Below are 24,066 nucleotides of genomic sequence, written 5' to 3'. Positions count from 1 at the left end.
TATCCTCCATGAACTTATCTAGTTCTTTTTTGAACCCTGTTATAATCTTGGCCTTCACAACATCCTCTGGCAACGAGTTCCACAGGTTGACTCTGCGCTATGCGCTAGTTCGAACAAAACATCCTCATCCATTATCCTGTCATCCCATTCTTATCTTACAAGGGGTTGGTGTCTTCCTGTACAATCTCTTGGGAGTTTGTTTATGTAGTTACTTGAGAACTCTGGGTGTTCTTGTACCACACTCTCTGGTCTGGAATGTGCCTACTTGGTTAGCCAGTATCTGGTGTGTTACTATTCTGCCAAGGCCAGGTCTAATCTGCTTCATAGCCTTTGGTTCACACTGCTAGTTATGCCTCGGGCTCCGGCAAGGCCTACAACACACAACTCAAAACTGCATCCTGATCAGAAAATTTAAGCTCCAAAGCATTTATTGCTCTGAAATATCAAATTCCACTATCATCAGTTAAATGTGCATCCGTCCACCCCTCTTCCCAGGCTGCTTAATGTTCCTTCACCCTCTTGGAGCCCACCCTGTACTCAAGATGTTTTAACCTTTTGTGGTTAAAAACAAAACAAAACAAAACAAAAACCTCATTGCATGGCAGGCAAGTTTATTGTAGTGGCAGATACAGAACGAGAAAAGGCAACACAAAAAAGTACTTTAGCTCCCAGTTGGACCAATGCCTTGAGCTTCTCACTACCGTTACATATTAGGTAAATTGCCCAAATTAGGCTACAGAGTCGTTTAAAAATGCATAGAGATTATAAGGCATTTGTGGCTATTTCGACTCATACCCTCAGCATGGTTAACCCCTTGGGGCACAGAGCAATTACTGCAAAAAGTGTATTTTTACAGCACACTTTGTGCTGATCTGCAATTGCTATACAAGAGAGTTTAAGGCAAAGAGAGGGCTCTATTTTTGCAAGCACATTGCGAGGCAATGCAGCTTTCTCAGGGCTACCCATATAAGTGGTGTTTCCTTTCCACTCCTGCTCCAGGTGTGGGGGCACCATCCTGGCAAACTGCAGGGCAACAGAACTTCCCAGTTTATCCATTGCCTTTTTGAACAACAACCTCCTCTGCCTCTAAGGGGACACACCTTAGGGGATCGTCCTCCAATGTAAGGACCTCCTGCAGAGTCGCACATGCAATTACGAAGCCCCCTTCTGCCACCCCCCCCAAACACCCAGCCAGCCAGATCCCCTCCCCAGCTCACAACCAGGATTGATATGGGGTCCTATAGAAGAGCAGTTCTCAACCAGGGGTCCGAGACCCCCTGGGAGGGCCGCAAGCAGGTTTCAGAGGGTCCACCAAGCAGGACCAGTGTTAGACTCGCTGGGGCCCAGGGCAGAAAGCTGGAGCCCTGCCGCCCCAATCCCCGTCACCCGGGGCTGAAGGTGAAGCCTAAGCAGCTTAGCTTTGCGGGGCTCCCTGTAACATGGGGCCACACGGAACTGCCCTGCTCGCTACCCCCTAACGCTGGCTCCTGGCTTTTATATGCAGAAACACAGTGCTGTGGCACAAGGGGACCATGCAGTTTTTCTAGCATGTTCGGGGGGCCTCAGAAAGTAAAAGGTTGAGAACCCCTGCTCTAGAAGGTGGAAAACGTCTCACCGTCCCTATGGTCACCCCCGACTGTGAGGAGCCCACAGAAATGGTATTCAGAAATGGAGTAAAAAGCAACATTTGATCTTTGTTGCCATGGAGACTATAACTGGGACAATACTTGTGCTGTTGATCAGCACACACACACCCCACCTTACACCTTGACCACAGACAAGAGTGCGGTCAGTTGCTGAACTTCTGGGAAATCTCTGAGCAGAGACAGAGGACATGCTCAGTGACTTCGTGGCTGCATCCCAGCACAGGCAGAAGACTGAGAAGTAGAGGGATAGTTGCCGTCACCATGGTATCGAGGACTGGAAGAGGTAAAGGGACCTGCTGAAAGAACACATTGACAAAGACAACCCGCCCATGCAGGCACAGATGCTGAAGATGATGCAGCGGCAGACAGCTCTGCTGGAGAACAGTGGGGCTAAAGTTCACAGCCACCACCCCAACCTAGCCATGTGTTGTGGCCCCTTGAGAACTCAGCAGTGGGAACACTCCTTTGCTTCCCCAATTACACAGGACAGGACTTTCCTTTGCCATCTCACACCACGAGACATGTAGAATGGTTCTGCCCTCTCCAAACATATTTATGACCCTGTCAGCACAAAGTTGTACACTCAGCACTTTCGGCATGTCTGCCACAGTTTTATTGTTTCAAAGTTTGTGCCGGGCTGTTTTCAACAAAGGTTTTTATTTACGGCTATTTGTTATTTATTTACAACTGAAAAGTTTCATAAAATCCCACACAAAGCACAATAAAATCCTACACAAAGCAAAATTAAAATCCTACCACAAAGTTACATACATTTTTCCCCACTACCCCTTCGCCTCAAAGGAAGAGAACAACTCATCCCTGACCATGTGTCCCTGACCAATTGTGGCATTTAGCAGAGGCAGCCTCTCTGGCTGTTCATAACATTCACAGAGTTTCTTTACTTCCACCTCTCGCCAACATCAGATGTTGTGGGAAATGCAGCAAGCACCTGTCACAAGAGGCAGATATTGCTAAGCAGCCTCCAGCCTTGTCACGAGGCACCTCCACCTTCCCTTCAGTCTTCCAGATGCCCACTCCCCTGTCATTCTGCAGCTACTAAGGGGGTAAGTTAAAGAGCTCCTTTCTCCTCTCCTCAAGGAAAAGGATTCATCAGCCAGGGAAGCAGAGGGCGAGCTGGGTCTCCCAGAGTGACAGGAGGAATCACATGATGAATATCCATAGCAGCACATGGCACCAGTTCCGGCCTCGTTGCCAAAAAGAAGGCCTGAGTGTCGAACAACACTGGCATCATGGAACTTTCCAGACCATCCCACATTAATACTGGTCAAACTTTTCCACAGTGATCAACCAGACCTTGCAGCATCGTACCCAAATATCCTTTTCTGTTGACAAACTCTGAGATCTGGTACAGGGAGGCAAACAATAAGCATATGGGTACCATTAGTGGCCCCAAAACAATTCAGGAGCCCCAGCCTTTCAAATTATTCAATAACTTCCTGTGTACTGCCATGCTTTAGGACCTGGCCTAGCAGCACCCTCTGAATAGTAGCACATGGAAACGCCGTCATGGGAGGTTTTTAAGAGCAGGTTAGACAAACAAGTGTCAGGGACAGGCTAGATAATACTTAGTCCTGATGTGAGTGCAGCAGACTGGACTAGATGACCTCTTGAGGTCCCTTCCAGTCCTACAATTCTATGATTCTATGGCAGCCCCAATAGTTGATTTACCAACACTGAACTGGTTAGCTGTTGCCCAGAAGCCATTGGGAGATTAGCAAGCTTCCAGATACTGAAGACCACAACACTTCATGCTGAAGGGAACTCTCCAGTTGGTGCCCTGCCACTTCTGCTCATGGGCCAGCTCTGCACAGTTTTCAAGGTACATGGCCTTTGTCATTCTGAAGTTCTGCCACCATTGCTAGTCATCCTTGGTCTGCATGACTATCCTGTCCCACAAGTCACTGCTTGCTGGGCAAGCCCAGAAGAAAGAGTCTACTGCGGAAATGTTCCAGAAAATGGTCTTGCAGAAGTAACTGCTCACTTTCGTCCTCCTCGTCTTCTATTTGCATCACCCATATTGGTGCAGCACGACCATGGCTGTCTCTCAAGGCATCCAAAGCCACCCATCCAGCTGCCTGACTGCCAATACCTGTGCATCGGCCTGTTCATGTTAATGATTGTCAGGGTCACATGTTCCCTTCATGCTCCCTGCCAGAGGCTTGAAAATGGTGCTGGCTCACAAAAGCCAGATGAATGATGGGATGACACGAGAATAATCCTGGAATGTGTTAGTTTGACCCCAAATCCCAGAATTCCAGTGGCTTTGGGTAGCTATCCCACAATGCACCAGGAGAAAATCCCAGAATACCCAGAGCCAAGCAGCAGAACATAGTAGCATGGTAGATCTGCCCAGAATGCAGCACTGTGTAGATTCAATTATTCAAAAGGGGAGGAGCTTAAATTGGCATAACAAAGCAGAGTTGTAGTACTGCTTTCAGAATAGTTATTCCGGATTAAAGTGGACAAACATACTCCAAAATATATTTCAGGCGTAGTCAAGTTCTTAGCTAGACTTAGTCAGGGCAATTATTCAGTTCTCCTCCTAATGCATAATAAGGGGTGAACTTTCTGTGCAGCTTTTCCCACACCCAGGGTTTTTACAAGGCATTTCTCTCTTGTGGATTCTCTGATGAGAATTAAGATGTGAACGGCTGCTGAAGGTTTTCCCACAGTCAGGGCACTTATAGGGTCTCTCTCCTGTGTGGATTCTCTGGTGTATAATAAGGGCTGATTTTACACGACACCTTTGCCTACAGTAAGGACATTTATATGGTTTTTCTCCCGTGTGGGTTCTCTGATGTGTTATCAGGTGTGAAGAGCAAGTGAAGCCTTTTCCACAGACAGGGCATCGATAGGGTCTCTCTCCCGTGTGGATTCTCTGATGTACAATAAGGGCTGAGCTGTCACTGGATCTTTTCCCACAGTCGGGGCAGCTAAAGGGTTTCTCTCCTGTATGGAGTCTCTGATGTCTAATAAGGTCTGAGCTCTGATTGAAGCTTCTCCCGCAGTCAGGGCATTTATAGGGTTTTTCTCCTGTGTGGATTCTCTGGTGTTTAATAAAGGTGGAGTTTGCAGTGAAGCTTTTCCCACATTCCTGGCATTTATAGGGCCGCTCTCCAGTGTGGATTCTTAGATGTGTAACAAGGTTTGGGCTCTGGTTGAAGCTCTTCCCACACTGGGGGCATTTATAGGGCTTTTCTCCCGTGTGGATTCTTTGATGTATAAGAAGGTGTGAATGACTACTGAAGCTTTTCCCACATTCACTGCATGTGCTTGGTCTCTCTCCCATGTGGATCCTCTGGACTCTGGTTTTCTTGAGGTGCTTCAGACCTCTCCCACAATTAGTGGATTTATCCACTTTCTTCACCGGCTGGTTTCCCAGCGGCCTCTCTTTGCTACACTGACTCTCACAGGTTTTTCCTTGCCCAATACTCCAACAGATGTTTCCTTTGGATCTTCCTAATAGTGTCCCATGCTGTTCCACTTGCTCAGGACCTCCCAACTGAGGATTCACCTCTTCATGCTCATTCTTGATCCCATCAGCTGTTGGGATAAAGAGAAAATCCAGAGATGAATCATTCTCTGTGTCAAGAAGTAAGGAAAACTCAGAATGGAGCAATGGAAAGCTTGGGGTGTGGGAGGGAATAAACCAAATTAATTGTTGGGCAAATGGAAAAATTCAGGAGTTGAATTCCCGCAAATCCTTTCCCAGAGTTGAGAGAGAGGCGGGAACCAATTCAGCCACCACATCCCACCTGAACATGCAGAGGAAAGGGTGGTCAGCAGGGAGGAAGTTAATGTCAGGTGTGAGTCAGGGAGCGTGGGAAGCCATGAATGACATATCTTGTGGATATGACACCTACTGGAGACAATCCAGAATTAGGAGCGTACATGAGGACTTTGTGAGAATCCTAGCTGTTCCTTCATTCAGCAATGTTTTCTGAGTTGGTTTTAACTAACACCTTTACCTGCATGGCTATATCTCAGGATTCCCCTTTCCTCTGAGCCCTGGAGATCCGTGAGCCACGGCTCTTCTCCCCGTTCCAGCTGGGAGATCACTTCAGGTTTGGGAATTGGAAATCCTGCTCAAGGGGAAAGTAAATAGGTGAGAAGTCCCATGGCTTGTGTTATACTGGAGATCAGACTATACAATTACAGTGTCCCTTCCAGTCTTATCATCTACGATTCTATGAGATCAAAGTGAATAACGTGTGTGGAGAACAGTTCCAAATAAAAAGTTTAGTAATTTTGACCCAGTCACTGTTTGTGCTGGTGGAACATGCATAGGAACATGGTCACAGAGATCCTTTGGGATTCACATGTATGTGTCACATTTCAGAGTGGTAGCCGTGTTAGTCTGTATCAGCAAAAACAACGAGGAGACCTTAAGGCACCTTAGAGACTAAAAAATTTATTTGAGCATAAGCTTTCATGGGCTAAAACCCACTTCATCAGATGCATGGAGTGGAACACACAGTAGGGAAGTATAAATACACAGCATATGAAAAGATGGAAGTTGCCTTACATGTATGTGTTGGGGGGTGAGAGGGGTGTTGCACCTTTAGGACTTCCAGACACTGGGAAATTGGATCGCTAAGACATAGTCTTGATGCTACGTCCTTTGCTTGCTTCTAAATCTCCAGAGACCTCTCTCTGGGTAGAGCCAGTGCCAAGAAGGGAGGAGAAACAGAGAGTCTGTATGCACATGGGGGTGTAAGTACGTGTAACTCACACACCTTCTAGGAGTGGTGTTGTGTCTCCTCTAGTGGCTCTGAAACCACTTACAGAGATTAATGAGTCTGTTACAGCCTTAGCTAAGAGCAATGTGGCTTTTAGCTCATGCGGTGGAGGCTCATGCATTTAGCTCCAGAGGTCCCAGGTTCGATCTTGCCCACTGACGACCAGTATCTGCCAGTGTTACCCACAGACAGGCAAATTCCGCCTTTCTGCCCTTTGACAGTTCTGAGGTTGGCAGAATTAGCATCTCCAATAAGTATCTGGCTCCCCTAACCCCGGGGGAGGAGGTAAGAAGGAAGCCAGTCTCTCTCACTCAATTCTGGGCACCCGAAGAGCGTGCCATCCCCTCAGCGCCGACAAAGGGAAAACAGACCCATGCCAGCTGCATGAGAGAGATTCAGCCAGCAGCGGAGAGTTGGAAAGCATGCTGGGGGAAAAATAAAAGTTCCTCACATGAGGGTGTAACCCTGCAGTGGGGCAAGTTAACAGGAAGCAGACAGTCACCAAAGAAGTTGCCCTGGTAAGAGTTCCTCGGTGCTGTGCCTGGCACCGCTATCACAAAGGCAGGCTGGGTGGGGGTGTAGCCTGATCCCCTTTAAATCTAAGGGACCAGGAAAGAACCTTGACCAGAAGCCAACCGGACACTTCAGAGACAGCTCCCCACCCCCAGCTTCTACTTCCCGAGGGGACAGGGATACTTACCCAGTGAGGTCACATTATCATAATTCTCCTGCATGACGTCCCTGTACAGAGCTCTCTGACTCGGGTCCAGGAGAGCCCATTCCTCCTCGGTGAAATACACAGCCACCTCTTCGAAGGTCACTGGCTCCTGAAAATGACAATTGTCCCCCATTTGGTAACTTCTGCCCCAGCCCCAATCCCACTATTGATGGGGGAGGAGGGCCAAAAAAAGTAAAAGCTCTGGGAGGAGCACAGTAAAACAATCCCATCCTGTGCAGAACAACCTGGAGGTTTCCGGGTGTGAGGAGAAAGAGAGTCCTTGTCACTCCTAGCAAAGGGAAAGAGGGTCATTTGCATTTATCACACACCTACTAGCCAGATACTGGTACAGACAGAGACCCACAGCAGGGTCCAGGGACAGAGCCCTAGTAGGAACCCAAACACCTCCCCCATTCCCAGCAGCTGGATGTGAGGAGACGGGGGGGAGGATTAGGAACAAAGGATGCAGGCCATACTTACAGGATGGTGGACTCTGCCCTGGGAAACAGTGACTCTGAAAAAGATTTCGGGGTCATGCTGAACACAAGCTCCATATGCGATGCTGTAGCCAAAAGAGCTGATGTGATCCTTGGATGCATAAACAGGGGAATCTCGAGTAGGATCAGAGAGGTTATTTTACCTCTGTATTTGGCACTAGTGCAACCACTGCTAGAACCCTGTGTCCAGTTCTGATGCCCACAATTCAAGTAAGCTGCTAAAAGGGAGGGGGTTCAGAGAAGAGCCATAAGAATGATTGAAGGATTAGAAAACCTGCCTTATAGTGAAAAACTAAAGGATCTCAATCTTTTTAGCTTGACAAAGAGAAGGTTAAGAGGTGACTTGATTATGGTCTATAAATACCTACATGGGGAACAGAAATGTGATAATCGGCTCTTCATTCTCGCAGACAAAGGTATAACATGATCCAATGGCTGGAAGTTGGAACTAAACAAATTTAGACTGGAAATAAGGCATACATTTTTAACAGTCAGAGTAAATAACCATTGGAATTATTTATGGAGGGTCATGGTGGATTCTCCATCACCAGCAATTTTAAAATCAAGATTGGATGTTTTTTCTAAAAGATCGGCTCTAGGAATTATTTTGGGGAAATTTTATGGCCTGTGTTATACAGAAGGTCAGAGTGGATGATTACAATAGTCTCTTCTGGCCCTGGAATCTATTAATTCTGACTAGCAGGGGGAAATTGGTTGTAAATCTGAAGTTTTGAAGGCAATTTGTGGGAAAGTAATCATGATATGGTAGATTTCATGATTCTAAGGACAATGGACTTCAAACTAGCCAACTTTAACAATCTCAGAGATCAGGTAGGTAAGGTCCCCTGGGAAAAAATATAAAGGAAAAAGGAGTTCAGGAGAGCTGGCAGCCTCTCAAAGAGACAATATCTAAGGAACAACAGCAAACTATCCCTATCTGAAGGAAAGATAGGAAGAACAGTAAAAGGCCAATATAGTTCCACTAGGAGCTCTGTAATGACCTGAAAATCAAAAAGGAATCTGACAAAAAGTGGAACCAGGGACAAATGGCTAAGGATGAGTACAAAAATATAGCACAACCATGAAGGGACAAAAATCAGAAAGACTAAGGCACAAAATGAATGACACTAAGCAAGGGACATGAAAAACAATAAGAAAAGGTTCTATAAATACATCAGGAGCAAGAGAAAAATAAAGGAAAGTGTAGGTCCTCTGCTTAGCTGGGAGGGAGAGCTAATAACAGATGACATCAAGAAGGCTGATACATTTAAGGCTTATTTTGTATCAGTCTTCACTAAAAAAGTTAAATATGACCAGATACTAACACAATTAATATTAATAACAAGGGGGAAGGAATGTAACCCAAAATAGGGAAAGAACAGGTTAAAAAATATTTAGATAAATTAGATGTGTTCAAGTTGCTAAGGCCTGCTAAAATTAATCGTAGGATACTTAAGGAACTAGCTGAAGCAATTTCTGAACCATTAGTGATTATCTTCAAGCACTCATGGAGGACAGATGAGGACCCAGAGGATTGAAGAAAGGCAAACATTGTACCTATCTTTAAAAAGGGGGGAAAGCTGGGCCTGGAAAATTATTGACCAGTCATCTTAACTTCAATGCCTGGAAAGTTAATAATAACTGGAACAAATAATTAAACAATTATTTTGTAAGCACCAAGAAGATAATAGGGTTATAAGCCAACATGGATTCGTCAAGAACAAATCATTCCAAACCAACCTAAATTTCTTCTTTGACAGGGATATTGGCCTACTGGATATGGGGAAAGCTGTAAACATGATATATCTAGATTTTAATAAGGCTTTTGACACAGTCCCGACATTGTCATAAACAGATTAGGGAAATGTGGTCTAGTTGAAATTACTGTAAAGGGAGTGCAAAATTGGTTGAAAGACCATACTCAAAGAGTAGTTCTCAATGGTTCATTGTCAAACTGGGGGTGGGTGGGGGAGATGTATCTACTGGGGTCCCATAGAGGTCCATCCTTATTAACTGTTTTCATTAATGACTAGGATAATAGAGTAGATAGTATGCTTATAAAATTTGCAGATGACACCAAGATGGGAGGAGTTGTCAGCACTTTGGAGGACAGGATTCGAATTCAAAACAACCTTCACAAATTAGACTGAAATCAACAAGATAAAATTCAGTAAAGACAAGGGCAAAGTACTATATCCCACAGTATTCTTGTCAGCAAGTTAAAGAAGTATGGGCTGGATGAATGCACTATAAGGTGGGTAGAAAGTTGGCTAGATTGTCGGGCTCAACGGGTAGTGATCAATGGCTCCATGTCTAGTTGGCAGCCGGTGTCAAGTGGAGTGCCCCAGGGGTCGGTCCTGGGGCCGGTTTTGTTCAATATCTTCATAAATGATCTGGAGGATGGTGTGGATTGCACTCTCAGCAAATTTGCAGATGATACTAAACTAGGAGGAGTGGTAGATACGCTGGAGGGCAGAGATAGGATACAGAGGGACCTAGACAAATTGGAGGATTGGGCCAAAAGAAATCTGATGAGGTTCAATAAGGATAAGTGCAGGGTCCTGCACTTAGGATGGAAGAACCCAATGCACCGCTACAGACTGGGGACCGAATGGCTAGGCAGCAGTTCTGCGGAAAAGGACCTAGGGGTGACAGTGGACGAGAAGCTGGATATGAGTCAGCAGTGTGCCCTTGTTGCCAAGAAGGCCAATGGCATTTTGGGATGTATAAGTAGGGGCATAGCGAGCAGATCGAGGGACGTGATCGTTCCCCTCTATTCGACACTGGTGAGGCCTCATCTGGAGTACTGTGTCCAGTTTTGGGCCCCACACTACAAGGAGGATGTGGATAAATTGGAGAGAGTCCAGCGAAGGGCAACAAAAATGATTAGGGGTCTGGAACACATGACTTATGAGGAGACGCTGAGGGAACTGGGATTGTTTAGTCTGCAGAAGAGAAGAATGAGGGGGGATTTGATAGCTGCTTTCAACTACCTGAGAGGTGGTTCCAGAGAGGATGGTTCTAGACTATTCTCAGTGGTAGAAGAGGACAGGACAAGGAGTAATGGTCTCAAGTTGCAGTGGGGGAGGTTTAGGTTGGATATAGGAAAAACTTTTTCACTAGGAGGGTGGTGAAACACTGGAATGCGTTACCTAGGGAGGTGGTAGAATCTCCTTCCTTAGAAGTTTTTAAGGTCAGGCTTGACAAAGCCCTGGCTGGGATGATTTAATTGGGGATTGGTCCTGCTTTGAGCAGAGGGTTGGACTAGATGACCTCCTGAGGTCCCTTCCAACCCTGATATTCTATGATTCTATATTCAGGAAGGAAAAATCAAATGCACAGCTACAAAACGGGGAATAACTGGGCATGCATTGTACTACTGAAAAGGATCTGGGGATTACAGAGGATCATAAGCTGAATATGAACCAGCAATGTGATGCAGTTGCAAAAATGGCTAATATCATTCTGGGGTATATTAGCAGGAGTGTTGTGTGTAAGACAGGCGAGGTAATTGTCCCACTCTACTTGGTACTGATGAGCCCTCAAGTGGAGTGCTATGTCCAGTTTTGGGTGCCAAGCTTTCAGAAAAATGTGGACAAACTGGAGAGAGTCCAGAGGAAAGCAACAAAAATGATGAAAGCTTTAGAAAAAGCTTTAGATTTAGTTGGGGATTGGTCCTGCTTTGAGCATGGGGTTGGACTAGATGACCTCCTGAGGTCCCTTCCAACCCTGATATTCTATGATTCTATGAAAACGGGATCTCTACGGAAAGGTTAATTAGACGGGGTATGTTTAGTCCTGAAAAAAGAAGACTAAAGGGGGACCTGATAGCAGTCTTCAGATATGTGAAGGGCTATTTATAAAGAGGATGGAGATCAATTGTTCTCCATGTCCTCTGAAGGTAGGACAAGAACTAATGGGCTAATCTGCAGCAAGGGCAATTTAGGTCAGATATTAGGAAAAACATTCTAATTATAAGGGCAGATAAACTCTGGAATAGGCTTCTGTCAAGGTTCCTTACCCACTCTGAACTCTAGGGTACAGATGTGGGGACCTGCATGAAAACCTCCTAAGCTTACTTTTACCAGCTTAGGTTAAAACTTCCCCAAGGTACAAACTATTTTACCTTTTGCCCTTGGACTTTATCGCTGCCACCACCAAACGTCTAACCGGTATATTACTGGGAAAGAGCCCGTTTGGAAACATCTTTCCCCCCAGAATCCTCCCAAACTTTCCACCCCCTTTCCTGGGGAAGGTTTGATAAAAATCCTCACCAATTTGCATAGGTGAACACAGACTCAAACCCTTGGATCTTAAGAACAATGAAAAAGCATTCAGGTTCTTAAAAGAAGAATTTTAATAGAAGAAAAAGTAAAAAGAATCACCTCTGTAAAATCAGGATGGTAAATACCTTACAGGATAATCAGATTCAAAACATAGATAATCCCTCTAGGCAAAACCTTAGGTTACAAAAAGACACAAAAACAGGAATCTACATTCCATTCAGCACAGCTTATTTTCTCAGCCATTTAAAGAAATCAGAATCTAACGCATCTCTAGCTAGATTACTTACTAAATTCTAAGACTCCATTCCTGTTCTGTCCCCAGCAAAAGCATCACACAGACAGAGAGAGAGGCTTTGTTTCTCCCTCCCCCCAGCTTTTGAAAGTATCTTGTCTCCTCATTGGTCATTTTGGTCAGGTGCCAGCGAAGTTATCCTAGCTTCTCCTTACAGGTGAAAGGGTTTTTCCTCTGGCCAGGAGGGATTTTAAAGGTGTTTATCTGTCCCTTTATATTTATGACAGCTTCCAAGGGAGGTTGTGGAATCCGCATCATTGGAGGTTTTTAAGAACAGGTTGGACAAACACCTATCAGGGATAGTTGAGGTTGACTTGGTCCTGCCTCAGTGCAGGAGGCTGGACTAAATGACTTGTCACGGTCCCTTCCAGCCCGACATTTCTGTGATTCTATGAACTCTCCTGGGGCTGCAGGTGTGAGTGCCCCTTTCACATTCCTCACCCTTGTGTATTTACTGCCTTCACCTCCTTCCCAGCACATACCCCCTCCACTGTGCACTGAAAAACCCCTACCTGAGCCGCCGCTACTGCAGTCATTTCCCTTTCCCGTTCCCCAAGAGGATGGGATGATCCGGAGTGAAACACAGACATTATTCTGCAGCCTGTCAGGGCGAGAAGGGAGGTTTCAGAAGGGGCTCTAGTCCATTAATCTCCCCTAGTCTCCACAGGGTCTTTCCCTGCAGACAGACACTCTAGACTGCGATTCAGGAAAAACCCTGGGTCACTTTACTACTGCACACAGCTGGCCCGTCTCACCAGGACTAAACCCACCAAGACATTTTTAAACCAACCCCCCTCCCTCCCCAGGAACAGTCTCTGAAGCAAATGCTAGAAAAGAGCAGAATCAGAGGCCGCTTAAGGGGATCCCCCCCGCCCCCCCCCCAACATTGTCCTTGAGGGGATTTTATATCAATATTCAATAATTTGAGAGAAAAGTGCAAAATCTGAGAGTTTATATAAATATTTGGTAAATAAACAGCAAGTGCTTATTCCCAATTGACATGGGCAGCAGGGAACCTTGGGCCCCACCACTTTCCTGAAGGCTGAGGGGAGGAGGATGGAGACAGAAGGTTCTGTGATGGTTGGAAGGGGCAGCAGTGGGGCAGGAGCAGGTGACTGACTGGCAGTTCGTGGTTGGGGGGAGGTGTATTGGGCTGGCAGGAGCTGGGAGAGGAAAAACTGGGGCTGGACAATCTCAGTTTAGGGCACTTGCTCCACCCACTTGCCCTGCTTGGCCCTCCAATCTAGGTTACTGACTCAGGGCAAGTTTCCCTCAAAAACGAAGAGAAGGTGCTAAAGTTAAAAAAGCATGGGGAAAGTACCCAATCTGAGAAGATTTTTAAATCAGTGGTCCATAAATGGAGAAAAAGAACAGCAACATTTGAATGGATTTTATATCAACATTCAATCATTAGAGGGAAAATGGCAAAATTTGACAAGATTTGATACTCATGTTTAACAGTTAAAAAGCAATGAGAGCTGTTAGAATGATATTCAATAATTAGATTAGAGATTGGGAAAATTTGAGAGATTTTATATTAATGTTTGATAATAGGTGATGGGTCAAAATCAGAGTGCATTTTATATCAGTATTCGAAAATTGGAGAGAAAGGTGCAAAATCTGAAGAGATTTAATTCTAATATCAGGTAATTAGAGAGACAAAGCAAAATCATTAATAGCAAACTAGAAAATGGGGCATAATTTTAGAGAATAATATGTTAATATTTGAGCACTCAGGAGAAAATTGGCTAAAATCTAAATATTCAATAATATGAGGAAAAAAACAGCAGCAATCTCCAATTGTGTGAGAGAAAAGGGGAAAAATCGGAGGGGATTTTATATGAATATACAGTAAATAAAGAGAATGACCAACACGTTCCCAGTCACACACATCCCAGTGCTCTCCCAAACTCCAACTACTTACCATCTTACTATCCCACCTGGGGAATGACTCAGGGCAACAGTTTTCCTCCAAATTAAAATCAGGGGAATTTGCTGCATTTCAAAACGGGAAGACACCCCCCAAATCTGAGTGGGAGGGTTATAGCAAGATTTGAGAATTAGAGGAGAAATAGCAAAATTGGAGGGGATTTGACATTAATCTTTGTAATGAGAGAGGAAAAAAAGGTAAAACCTGGGGGATTTCATGTGAATTTTTTTTTTTTGGTAATCACAGAAAGAAAAAGAGGAAAACTGAATCGCTTTTTTCTACCAATATCAACAATTATCTGGATAATGGCAAAATCTAAAGGCAATTTTATGTCAATATTTGATAATTAGAGATTAAAAAGAGCAAAATGAGGCGTGTTTGTGTCCATATTGAATAATTAAGAGAGGGCAAGAGGGAAATCTGTGGAGATTTCTCACCCATATTTGATAGTGAGAGAGATAGGGACAAAGTCTGAGGGGATTTATATGAGTAGTCAATAAGTAATTAGAAAATGCTGGTTCTCCTCCCCTCCTGCACCCTTCTGCCATTCACATGGACAGCCAGGAGTCCTGGATGATGGTGCTTTAACAGGAGAAGCAGGCGCAGAGGATGGGAGAATGGACCTGGAAGGTCTCAGGCAATTGGGAGCGGAAAAGGAACCAGAAGGCGGCATTGCAGCGGGAGGGGGTAGTAGCGGGGTCGGGGTAGTTGGTGTGTTAATATTCTATAAGTCTGTGAAAATGGAGCAAAATCTGTAGAGGATTTTTATATCCATGCAGTAGAACTTAGATTCTATCAACCCTCTTCTTAAGAAAGTTCAGTTACATGAAATCATTTTTCCTGATAGAAAAAATAAATTATATAATGAAAGTGATATTAATGAAGAACACGTTGACATCTCTTCCCATTCTGATGCCTTGGAAATTGCTTTGCAATGGTTTGAAAGACATGAACAAAGCAATGTAATATTGAGACATTTGCTTCTATGAACTCCTCAATAAAAAATACTTCATGAAATCGGAGTTCTATTGATTTAATAATTAGTTGGAAGTTGAATCCCAGTCACTCAGGGTCCATCCAACTGCCCCGTAAGCAGCCGGGTGGTGCCACTCCCCTATGTTCTGTTCTATTCAGTCCTTACAGCGCTCTCATCCCCACAGGGTCCCAGCACTGTCTATCCGGGCCCCAGCCTCACAACTTGCATTTGTTAGGAGTGATTCTCTCTTTCTCCCCAATGAGAAGAGTGTGTGTGGGGGGGAGAGGAGGTTAAATTTAATGTTTTATTTCTTTATTTGTGCCCAGATCCACCCAGGTCTCAATTTTAGGTACCACTGCAATCAACGAAACCTCCGCTCAGCTGCTGCCAAACCCTGTAGGTGCCTAAACTCACTCTCAACGGAAGATTTGCAGTAAAAAGTCCCCTAGGCACCTATGTTTCTGCCTCTGAGCGTGCATACTGCTGCCTCATTCTAGGTGTCTAGACCCTTATCTCCCACCCTGAGTGATCCACTAACTGGGGAAAAAGAGACTTTTGGCAGCCTAAATCATATGCAGGGCCTGATCCAGTAGGTGTATGCAGAGGTCGCCTATATGTACACGAAAGAGCTCAGTTGGGACAAGGGAGGACACCCTCACTTATAATATTTAGCCTGCTGGTGAGAGTGCTCATCTGGGATGTGGGAGACCAGGAGTTCAAGTCTCCTGTCTGCCTGATGAGAAGGGGGTTGAACAAGGGTCTTCTATGTCCCAGGAAAGTGAGCTAACATCTGGCCTATAGAGTGTTTCTCACTCTTTCTCTGGGCCAATTAATATTAATTATTCAATTAAAGTGGAACAACTTCATTAGGAGAGATGGAAGGAGGGCCCACATCAGAATGTCCCCTAGCCCAGTGGTTACAGCACTCTCCGTAGGGGTAACAGACTTGAACCTGGGACTCCCAAGTACCCTAACCAGTGGGCTAAAGATTGTAAGAGAGGCAATCCTCCTCTCCTGGCTGTTCTGGGTGGTGTTTGTTTGCCTCTGCGCACGCTACCAGATCTGGTCTCTGCATTTGGAGAATCCCTGATTTTCCCCTAGTTTGTGGATCGCAAGCAGATTGGTGTCTCCATGCACCTGGGACTTAGGTGCTGAACTCCAAGCGAGGTGTGGTGTTTAGGACACATCCCTCTCCTCAGCTTCTCCCACTGGCTAACTTGGGCGGCTCTAGTCTGGCTTTTGTGGAGCACATTCTAAGCACCTCTCTCTCCCCATTGATTGGATACGGAGCCTAGGGGACTAACACAGGCTTTAGGGATCACAGCGTTGTTACCTAAGTCCATTTGTGGATTCAGGCATCGGATGCCAGCTGCAGTATGTGGGCTGGTTACTGAAAGCAGGTCTAAGAAGTCTACTGGCACTGGGAATGCAGATCGGGGATGTTTGTGGTAGTTTTGAGCTCCTGTGGGAGTTTGTCCCATGGCCCAAGAAAACTGTCTCATGCACAGAAGAGCTTTCCCTCTGCCACAGACAGCTCCTTTTGCCTGAGGAGCCGCGTTGTTGCCAATGGTCATTATCCCAGAGCTTCAGGCAATCTTTAGGAATCCTGGTTCTAGACTGAGTGCCTTGAAGATAAAGGGCAGACTATGAATAGGGGGAGGCTCCTGGCTTTTATATTCATTAAATCTGGGAAAGACAGCAAATATGTCAATTTTAATGTACATAAATGGGAAAAGAGTTTCCTGCTGAAACAAGGGTAAGTGGCTACAGATAAAAAGGGTAGAACGTCCTCTCCCATCTGAGATTTTATATGGAGAATTGAGCATTATTAGTGAGAAAATAGAGCAAAATCTGAGAGGGATAATTGGCCACGAAAAGCCAGGCCCACACTCAACATGATGGTATTTCTCTGTTTGGATGTAATAATAGCTTTTGAACACTGCGGCCGATCAATTCCAAAATGTCAGGAAATATTCTACACATCGGTGGGTAGAATATGGATCTTGATGAAAATCAGAAAATAGGAAGGGGGAAAGAGGAGACACACAATTGGAGCCCATGGCATCTGGTTAGCACACACATCACTTTAACGAGGACTGTAATTGTCTATAGATCTGGTTGATGGCAGCCATTGACGCCTTCCACTAAAGCAGTGGTTCCCAAACTGGGGTTCGTGAACCCCTAGGGGTTCGCGAAACATTACAGGGGGTTCTCAGGAAAAAACTCCCTAATGGTGGACAGAGCTGTCCCTAGGGACCCCGGGCAGCACAGGGCCAGCAGCCCGGAGCTCCTAGACTTCCAAGAGCTAAGCAGATCAAAGCAAGCATATCTATCACACTGAGGAGATTTAAATTTCAAGACTCCTTATTAGAAATGGAAAGGGAGGTGGATATTTTCTGCTGTTTTTAAAATTAAATAGGCAGCTAGTATTGTTTTTAAAATGATTATGTAGAACAAGTTTAAGCTTTGTTGTAATGTGAGTTGTTTGCCTGGACTGCTCCAGACCTGAATGCTTGTATAGGAGGAACTCTTTGAGTTGGCTTCTTAAATACCTTCATGCTGTTTCACATCTGATATTCCTTGATGAAACATAGGAGCCTTGTCTTATAATAGGCTTATCCAAACTGATACAAGCTATGAAAGTGAGATCTTGGCAGAGTGTTGCCATTTTCATAATGTAATAAAAATACTGTAATGATAAATAATAATTAATAATAAATAGTGTGCAATAAGCATGTCACAAAAAAAAATTATATTTCCAAGATCACTGCTTTTATAATTTATGCTCAGGTAAAGGAGAAAATCCCTGGAAATATTCATTTTTAAGAGGGGGTTCACAAGACTTGACATTTTAGTGAAAGGGGTTCACGGGTTGTTAAAGTTTGGGAACCACTGCACTAAAGGAATAGCCCCATCTCAGCTCTGCCCTTTGTCCAAATGGAGTTTAAAATGTTGCAGGGAGTCCGTGAAATAGAGGGAGACAGGGGACGGGAACTGAGGTATGCAAGGAGCTCTAGATATGTGCAATCAGTTCCTACTACAGAAGCAAGATAGCATGTGTCCCCTTTTTTAAATTTAATTAATTTTTTTTAGCACCCATGATTGCAGTAACTTGGGGCTGTATTTTCAGAGGTGCTGTGCAGCACCCACCACTCAGCTGAAGTCAATGTGAGCTGTGGGGGCTCAGCACCTCTGAAAAATCAGGCCCCCCTGTGACTTGATTGACAAGGGGAGTGATTTTTTATTGGGACAGTTTGAACAGTTTTGCATTTGTTTATTTCTGTAATATTTAGCCCCAAAAGCTTTGAGGAAAAAATCTGTTTGTATAAGATTCAGCAACCCCTCCCCACTCCCAATCTTCAATGAGAAGCTGAGAAAGCTCCCACTACACTTGGGAATCATCAAAACAGCCCCCACCAACAACAGGGGAGACAAGACTTAACTGCCATTATATGTCTCTGGAGGAAAAAAACAAACAGAATTATTGTTTTCATTTTTAAATAAAGACCCCCTCCTCACCTGCAACTGACTATTTATCTAACAGAGGGTCACGCACTTAAGTGCTTCTTTAGACCAAGTTCATTGCACACCAGCATCTCCTTGCTCTTATCCATTCTTCCCCACAAGTGCCCTGTGTTCTACACTCCCATCCCCTTCTATTTCAAAGACTCCCTAGAACCCCAATGCCAGGGGTTCTGTGTGTCACAGAGAGGAGAATGGGGACATGCCAAGGACTCCTTGTATCCCCAGTTTCACTCTTTTGGTTTTCCAGATTTCACTCAAATCAATAGGGTTCTGTCCTTTGAGTCCTAGAACGTTCCCTAAAATCCTGGAATCGATCAGATGCAGCATTCAAAAGTTAACGTGTTACAGACAGACTGGAAAACAATATCGAGTTGAATGCAGGCCCTCACACGCTCACCCAAAAATCCTGGGAAAGAATCAGGGGTAATTTGCCACATTCTTGAATGTTAGAAACTTACTAATGCTCCAATGCTCCATAGAGTCTTTTAGGCTTAAGACTCTTTTGTAATACTAAAAAAAGAAGACGAAAATCCCGTCCAGGTCTTTTTTAATGTACACAAGGAAGCACAAAATCAACAGGAAACCAATTTTTTTCATTTTGTTTTATAAAGTCATTCTTAAAAACCCTGGGTGCATCCTCTCACCAGCTCATCTAAGTTGCAGTTGAGCAGCTATAAGGATTAGGCTGAAGGCAGCAGGATCTGGCCAAAGGTCTCTTTCCCACAAAGTTCTACTCGTACCTGCTGATGGGAACATAACCTGCTAACACTGGGGACTGAAAAGTAGCTCTTTGGGAATGAAATTTGGCAGCCCTTTTCTCCCTGGCAAAGCATCCTTATTTGTAGAGCTGTGGTGAAGTCCTGGGAGTGTCAAACAGAGATTTATTATTGGAAATTACAGGCTTTTTTTGAAACACAATATATTCCCTGAAGAGTTGGCTATTCAGAATCCCCTCACTCTGCGTTTGGCCGTCGGACAGGAATAGCTAGTTTCCTCCAATTAGCAAAACCATTAAGGGCCTGATCCTGCCAAGAAAACCATATGCATCATTTTAGGGGTGTCACATGATTTGCAGGAAGGAGCCCTCAGTCCAAGCCAGGTTACACATGATGTGTCAGATGGAGCAAACATATACCGGTCAGCACTTTAACACTGGGGAGGTTTACTGGGTTCTGTGGAATCGGAATTAATCCCATGGTTATTTCTCAGGGGCTTGATAATGTGGAGAGATTTTTAAAACTACAAATAATCCCTCTCCTCTATTCTCTGTGCCCCCCACTCTTCTCTGCCGGTTACTTCCCTAAATGTGCAGAGATGGTTAAAACTGGACACATTTCTTGTTGTCCCCCCATTCCCTCCCTCCCTTTTTCTATTCATCCTTGCCTGATTTTTCACCCCTTTCCTTCCTGACATTCCTGCCTGCCCCACAGAGACACAAAAGAGAACCCCGCATGGGAGCCCATTCATGACCCCACTGCAGCTCCTCTGAACCACTGTGCTCCCCTTCCCCCCCCCCCCCCCCCCCAGTCCCCTGGTTTTTGCTCCTGGAGCAGACCCCAGGCAGAGGAGGGCAGTGACTTCATTGTTAAGGCCAGTGAGATCCCACCCCCAGCTGCATTAACAAACAGGGCTCAGGCATGGGTGCTGGAACTAAGGGTGTGGCCGCACCCCCGCTCTTGAAGTGGTGTCCATCACTTACAGGATTCACAGTTTCGTTCAACAGTTCTCAGCACCCCCACTGCACAAATTGTCCCAGCATCCCTGGCAGGGTTGCCTTGTGCAGCGAGTCCTTCTCCTGCCCAGTCCCCACCACTTCCCCCAGTTCTGTCCCAGTCACCTGGCGTCTCCCCTGCAGGGGCTGGTGTCGGCAGGCGCAGCAAGAGCAGCAGAAACATCTTGCCACAAGCTGCAGGGCCTTTGATTGCTGCTGCTGCTCTGTCGTCTTCCTGTGCCCGTAGATACCAACCCGGGCTGCAGCACGTCCCAGGCAGGGACTGGAGTTTTCTTTTCCAGAGCTGGGAAGAAGCCGGGCACGCTGACCTCCCCCCACCCCCGCCACACACACAGCCCTCCCCTCCTTCTCCCGCCACTCCCCAGCCCTACTCTCCTTCCACAGTGAGTCTGCCCTCCCCCCGTCTGGGATCCGGGGCTCTTGTCTGGGGAGGGTTTTCCTAACCAGAGCTAAATTCACCGCGTGTCACAAACACCCTATGAGCGGCCCCACGGCTCTAGCTGGTTTGTTCTCCCCCCCGACGGATCTGCCCAAGTGCTTTCCTTTGTGTTTGCAGAGGAGCCATGCTCCAGCCTGGAGCCTGCAGGATGCGCTCAGCTGTCCTGGGGGCCCTCAGCCCGCTTCCCCGGACCGCTGGGATGAGTGCCTTTGCTGCCCCAATATAGAGTCAGAAACTGCTTCCTCGGCACACTTTGCTAGCCAGCAAAAACGGGCACGGAAGATGCCTTTTTCCTGCAACTCCTGTTAAAGTAGCAAATTCTGCCAGAAGAGGAAAGTCTCCCTTTCAGAATTTGCCTCCTCTCACCTTTCCCTGCACGGTTCTGACCCCCCGCCCTGTTCTGAGAACTTCAGCCTCCCCTTTCCCCTAGAAGTAGCAGCATGGGGGCAGGGGGAGCCTGCAAAACCTTCCCCACTTCTGCAAACAACATGATTTAACCCAGTGTGGTTCTCAACCTATTTTCCATTGTGGGCCAGACACACAGCTCTCTGTGTGTTATGTGGGCTGCAGCCATGCAATATATATGCTACCTCTATGGCCCTGAGGATGTCACATGGGCTGGAGCAGTGTGCTGATTGGGCCACAAGTGGCGGACCCACTGATTTAACCCATGATGTAAGCCCATTATTGACATCCAGTCTTTGGTATTTAAATGGTCAAACATATAGGAAATAGTAAAAATTTTGATCTGTAAGGCTATGCAATTTTGGTTAAGGGTGGATAAGTTGCTATAATTTTAAATCATTGCTTGAAAACTCATTCACCATAAAATATCAATGACTCAATTTTTCCACACTGTCCACTTTGCTGTGGTGTGACTATGTTGTTGCAGCTCCAGTAAATTATTTATCTTGTCTACTCATCAGCATAAACTAGTCAGTAGGCCTGCGTTTTTGGACATATGTTTGGTATACCAGTGGAAAGCCACAAGAAATGTAATTCTTGGATTGCTCTAGTTCAGCCTGTCTGTTGATAGAGGTCACGATGACTATCAATAAGGCAGCACAAAGATACTGAAAGTTTGCAGTGACGCTGTGACAGGTGTGTACACATTTATACAGGGGAAAAAAATGGGACTAAACCTAAGAGAATGTGATAGGCTTGGATGGATTTGATTTTTATAGACAAATGTTGGTAAATAATTTCACTGCACACACACAAACCAATTCAAATATTTCTATCATTAACTATTGAAATTTACAGGTAGCAAAGTAAGAAAATGCTTCTTGATAACTTATTGGAGTGTGATTTAAGGATATTTACTTTGTATATTTCGACATGTGATGTGTTTTAATGGTTAATAAAGCTTTAACTTTGTAATCACAATATCTGCTGTCATTTAATAATTATTGTCTGAACTGTGAAAATTTAAATCTATAAAAATCTAAAAGCATGTTTAAAAAAATCTATATTATCAGTTGAAATAAAAAAAAATCTAATTCTGCAAAGCCTATATATAACTTAAATACTAAGTGTAAAATTCTCAAAAGCTCATAAGTGACTTAGTAGCCAAAGTCAATAATACATGCTCCAACACCATTTAGGCATTTATGGAAATTTCATAAAAGTATATGCAAAACAATTCCACTGGTAATAAAGCTTAATGCTCTTTTGTTGCTGTTAGGTTTGTTTTCTGTTTTTTTCATTTGTTACTCATTTAAATGTGAGTGCCACACACACAGGGAATTTCATTATCACCAACTATTCTGCCCATGGTCCAGGGTTAGATTGCTAACCTGGGATGCAGGAGATCTTGGGTTACCTTCCTTGCTGTGCCATACTGTTTGACAGTGGACTATTGACTTAGGCCCAGACACCCCAGATTTAGAAGCCTAAATCCCAGTGTTAGACGGCATTGCATCCACAGATCCCCTGCTCAGCTGCTGCCTAACCCAGTAGGTACCTAAACTCACTCAGCACCTACGTTTTTGCAGTAAAAATTCCCTTGGCACTTAAGTCACTGCCTCTGAGCGTGCACGCCACTGCCTCACTCCAGAGCCTGGTCTACGCTACAAAGTTAGGTTGACATACGCATAGACGCCAACTTCTCCTGGCGCTGGTGGGTGCTCGACCCCCCCACCCCTGCCCCTGCCCCCACCCCCATTCCAACCCCTTCCCCAAAGTCCCCGCTCCAACTCCGCCCCCTCCCTGCCCCATTGGACTCCTTCCCCAAATCCCCGCCTGGGCTCCGCCTCTTCCCCGCCTCCTCCCCTTAGCGTGCCGCATTCCCACTCCTCCCCGCTCCCTCCCACAGCTTGTTACATCGCAAAAGAGTTGTTTTGCGGCAGCAAGCACTGGGAGGTGAAGCCGGGACACGGCACGCTCAGAGGCGGAGGTGATGTGAGCTGGGGCGGGGGACGGGGGAGCTTGGCTGCCGGTGGGTGAAGAGCACCCACCAATTTTTCCCTGTGGATGCTCCAGCCCCGGAGCACCCACGGAGTCGACGCCTATGGACATACGCCACCTTGCGTTGACCTGATTGTGCAGGTATCTACACTTGGTCTCCCACCAATGTAAATTGAGCTCTCCTTCACACTGTAAAGTACTCTCTCCTTTACACTGTACTATGTACACTGTACATAGTAACACCACCTCCCTGAGTGGCGTTGAGCCATGGTCGATGTCCAGAGGTCAACGCAACGGGAATGTAGACACTGTGTTACCTGTGTCACCCCAAATGCTCCTCCAGCAGCTGTCCCACAATGCCCAGAGCTGACCTCGCTGGTCACAATTGTGAACTCCACTGCCTAGAGGTCACAGAGACGGGAAGCCACCCGCCCCTTTAAAGCCCAGCAAATTTTTGAAATGCCTTTTCCTTATTGTCCATCTTGATGAGCACACCTAGGAGCTCTCAGTTGTTGTGTGCAACTGCCCAGCTGACCATGCCGGCTACATGTTCCAGGCTCACTCCAGCCTGGAGTAGACAGGAGAGATTGGATCTCCTGGGCCTACAGGGAGAAGAGGCTGTGCTAGCACAGCTATGGACCAGCCAGAGAAACATGGACATCTCTGAGAAGATTGCATGGGGCATACAGGAAAATGGGCATGACAGGAATCGGCAGCAGTGCCACGTGAAAGCAAAGGAGCTGTTGCAGGCATATCAGAAAGCCAGAGAGGCCAATAATTGATCCAGTGCCAAGCCACAGACCTGCTCCTTTTACAATGAGCTGCATGCCATACTTGGCAGAAACCCCACCACTACCTC

At 45.6% G+C, this 24,066-nt stretch overlaps 1 protein-coding gene across 1 annotated transcript in view; it reads right to left on the bottom strand.

Annotated features, from left to right (window-relative positions):
• The window catches only part of LOC141998856 (uncharacterized), a 131,121-nt gene that overhangs the window by 99,138 nt on the left and 7,917 nt on the right, over positions 1-24,066 (bottom strand). The window contains 5 exon segments of the mRNA XM_074971829.1: positions 4,433-5,210; positions 5,636-5,749; positions 7,107-7,233; positions 12,712-12,800; positions 20,468-20,634. Of these exon segments, the coding sequence (XP_074827930.1) occupies positions 4,433-5,210; positions 5,636-5,749; positions 7,107-7,233; positions 12,712-12,800; positions 20,468-20,634 (1,275 nt within the window).

This window comes from Natator depressus, chromosome 14, assembly GCF_965152275.1.
Source record: "Natator depressus isolate rNatDep1 chromosome 14, rNatDep2.hap1, whole genome shotgun sequence".
Classification (NCBI taxonomy): Eukaryota; Metazoa; Chordata; order Testudines; family Cheloniidae; genus Natator; species Natator depressus.
The sequence above is the reverse complement of the archived record's forward strand: the minus strand, read 5'-3'. Positions and strand labels throughout refer to the sequence as shown.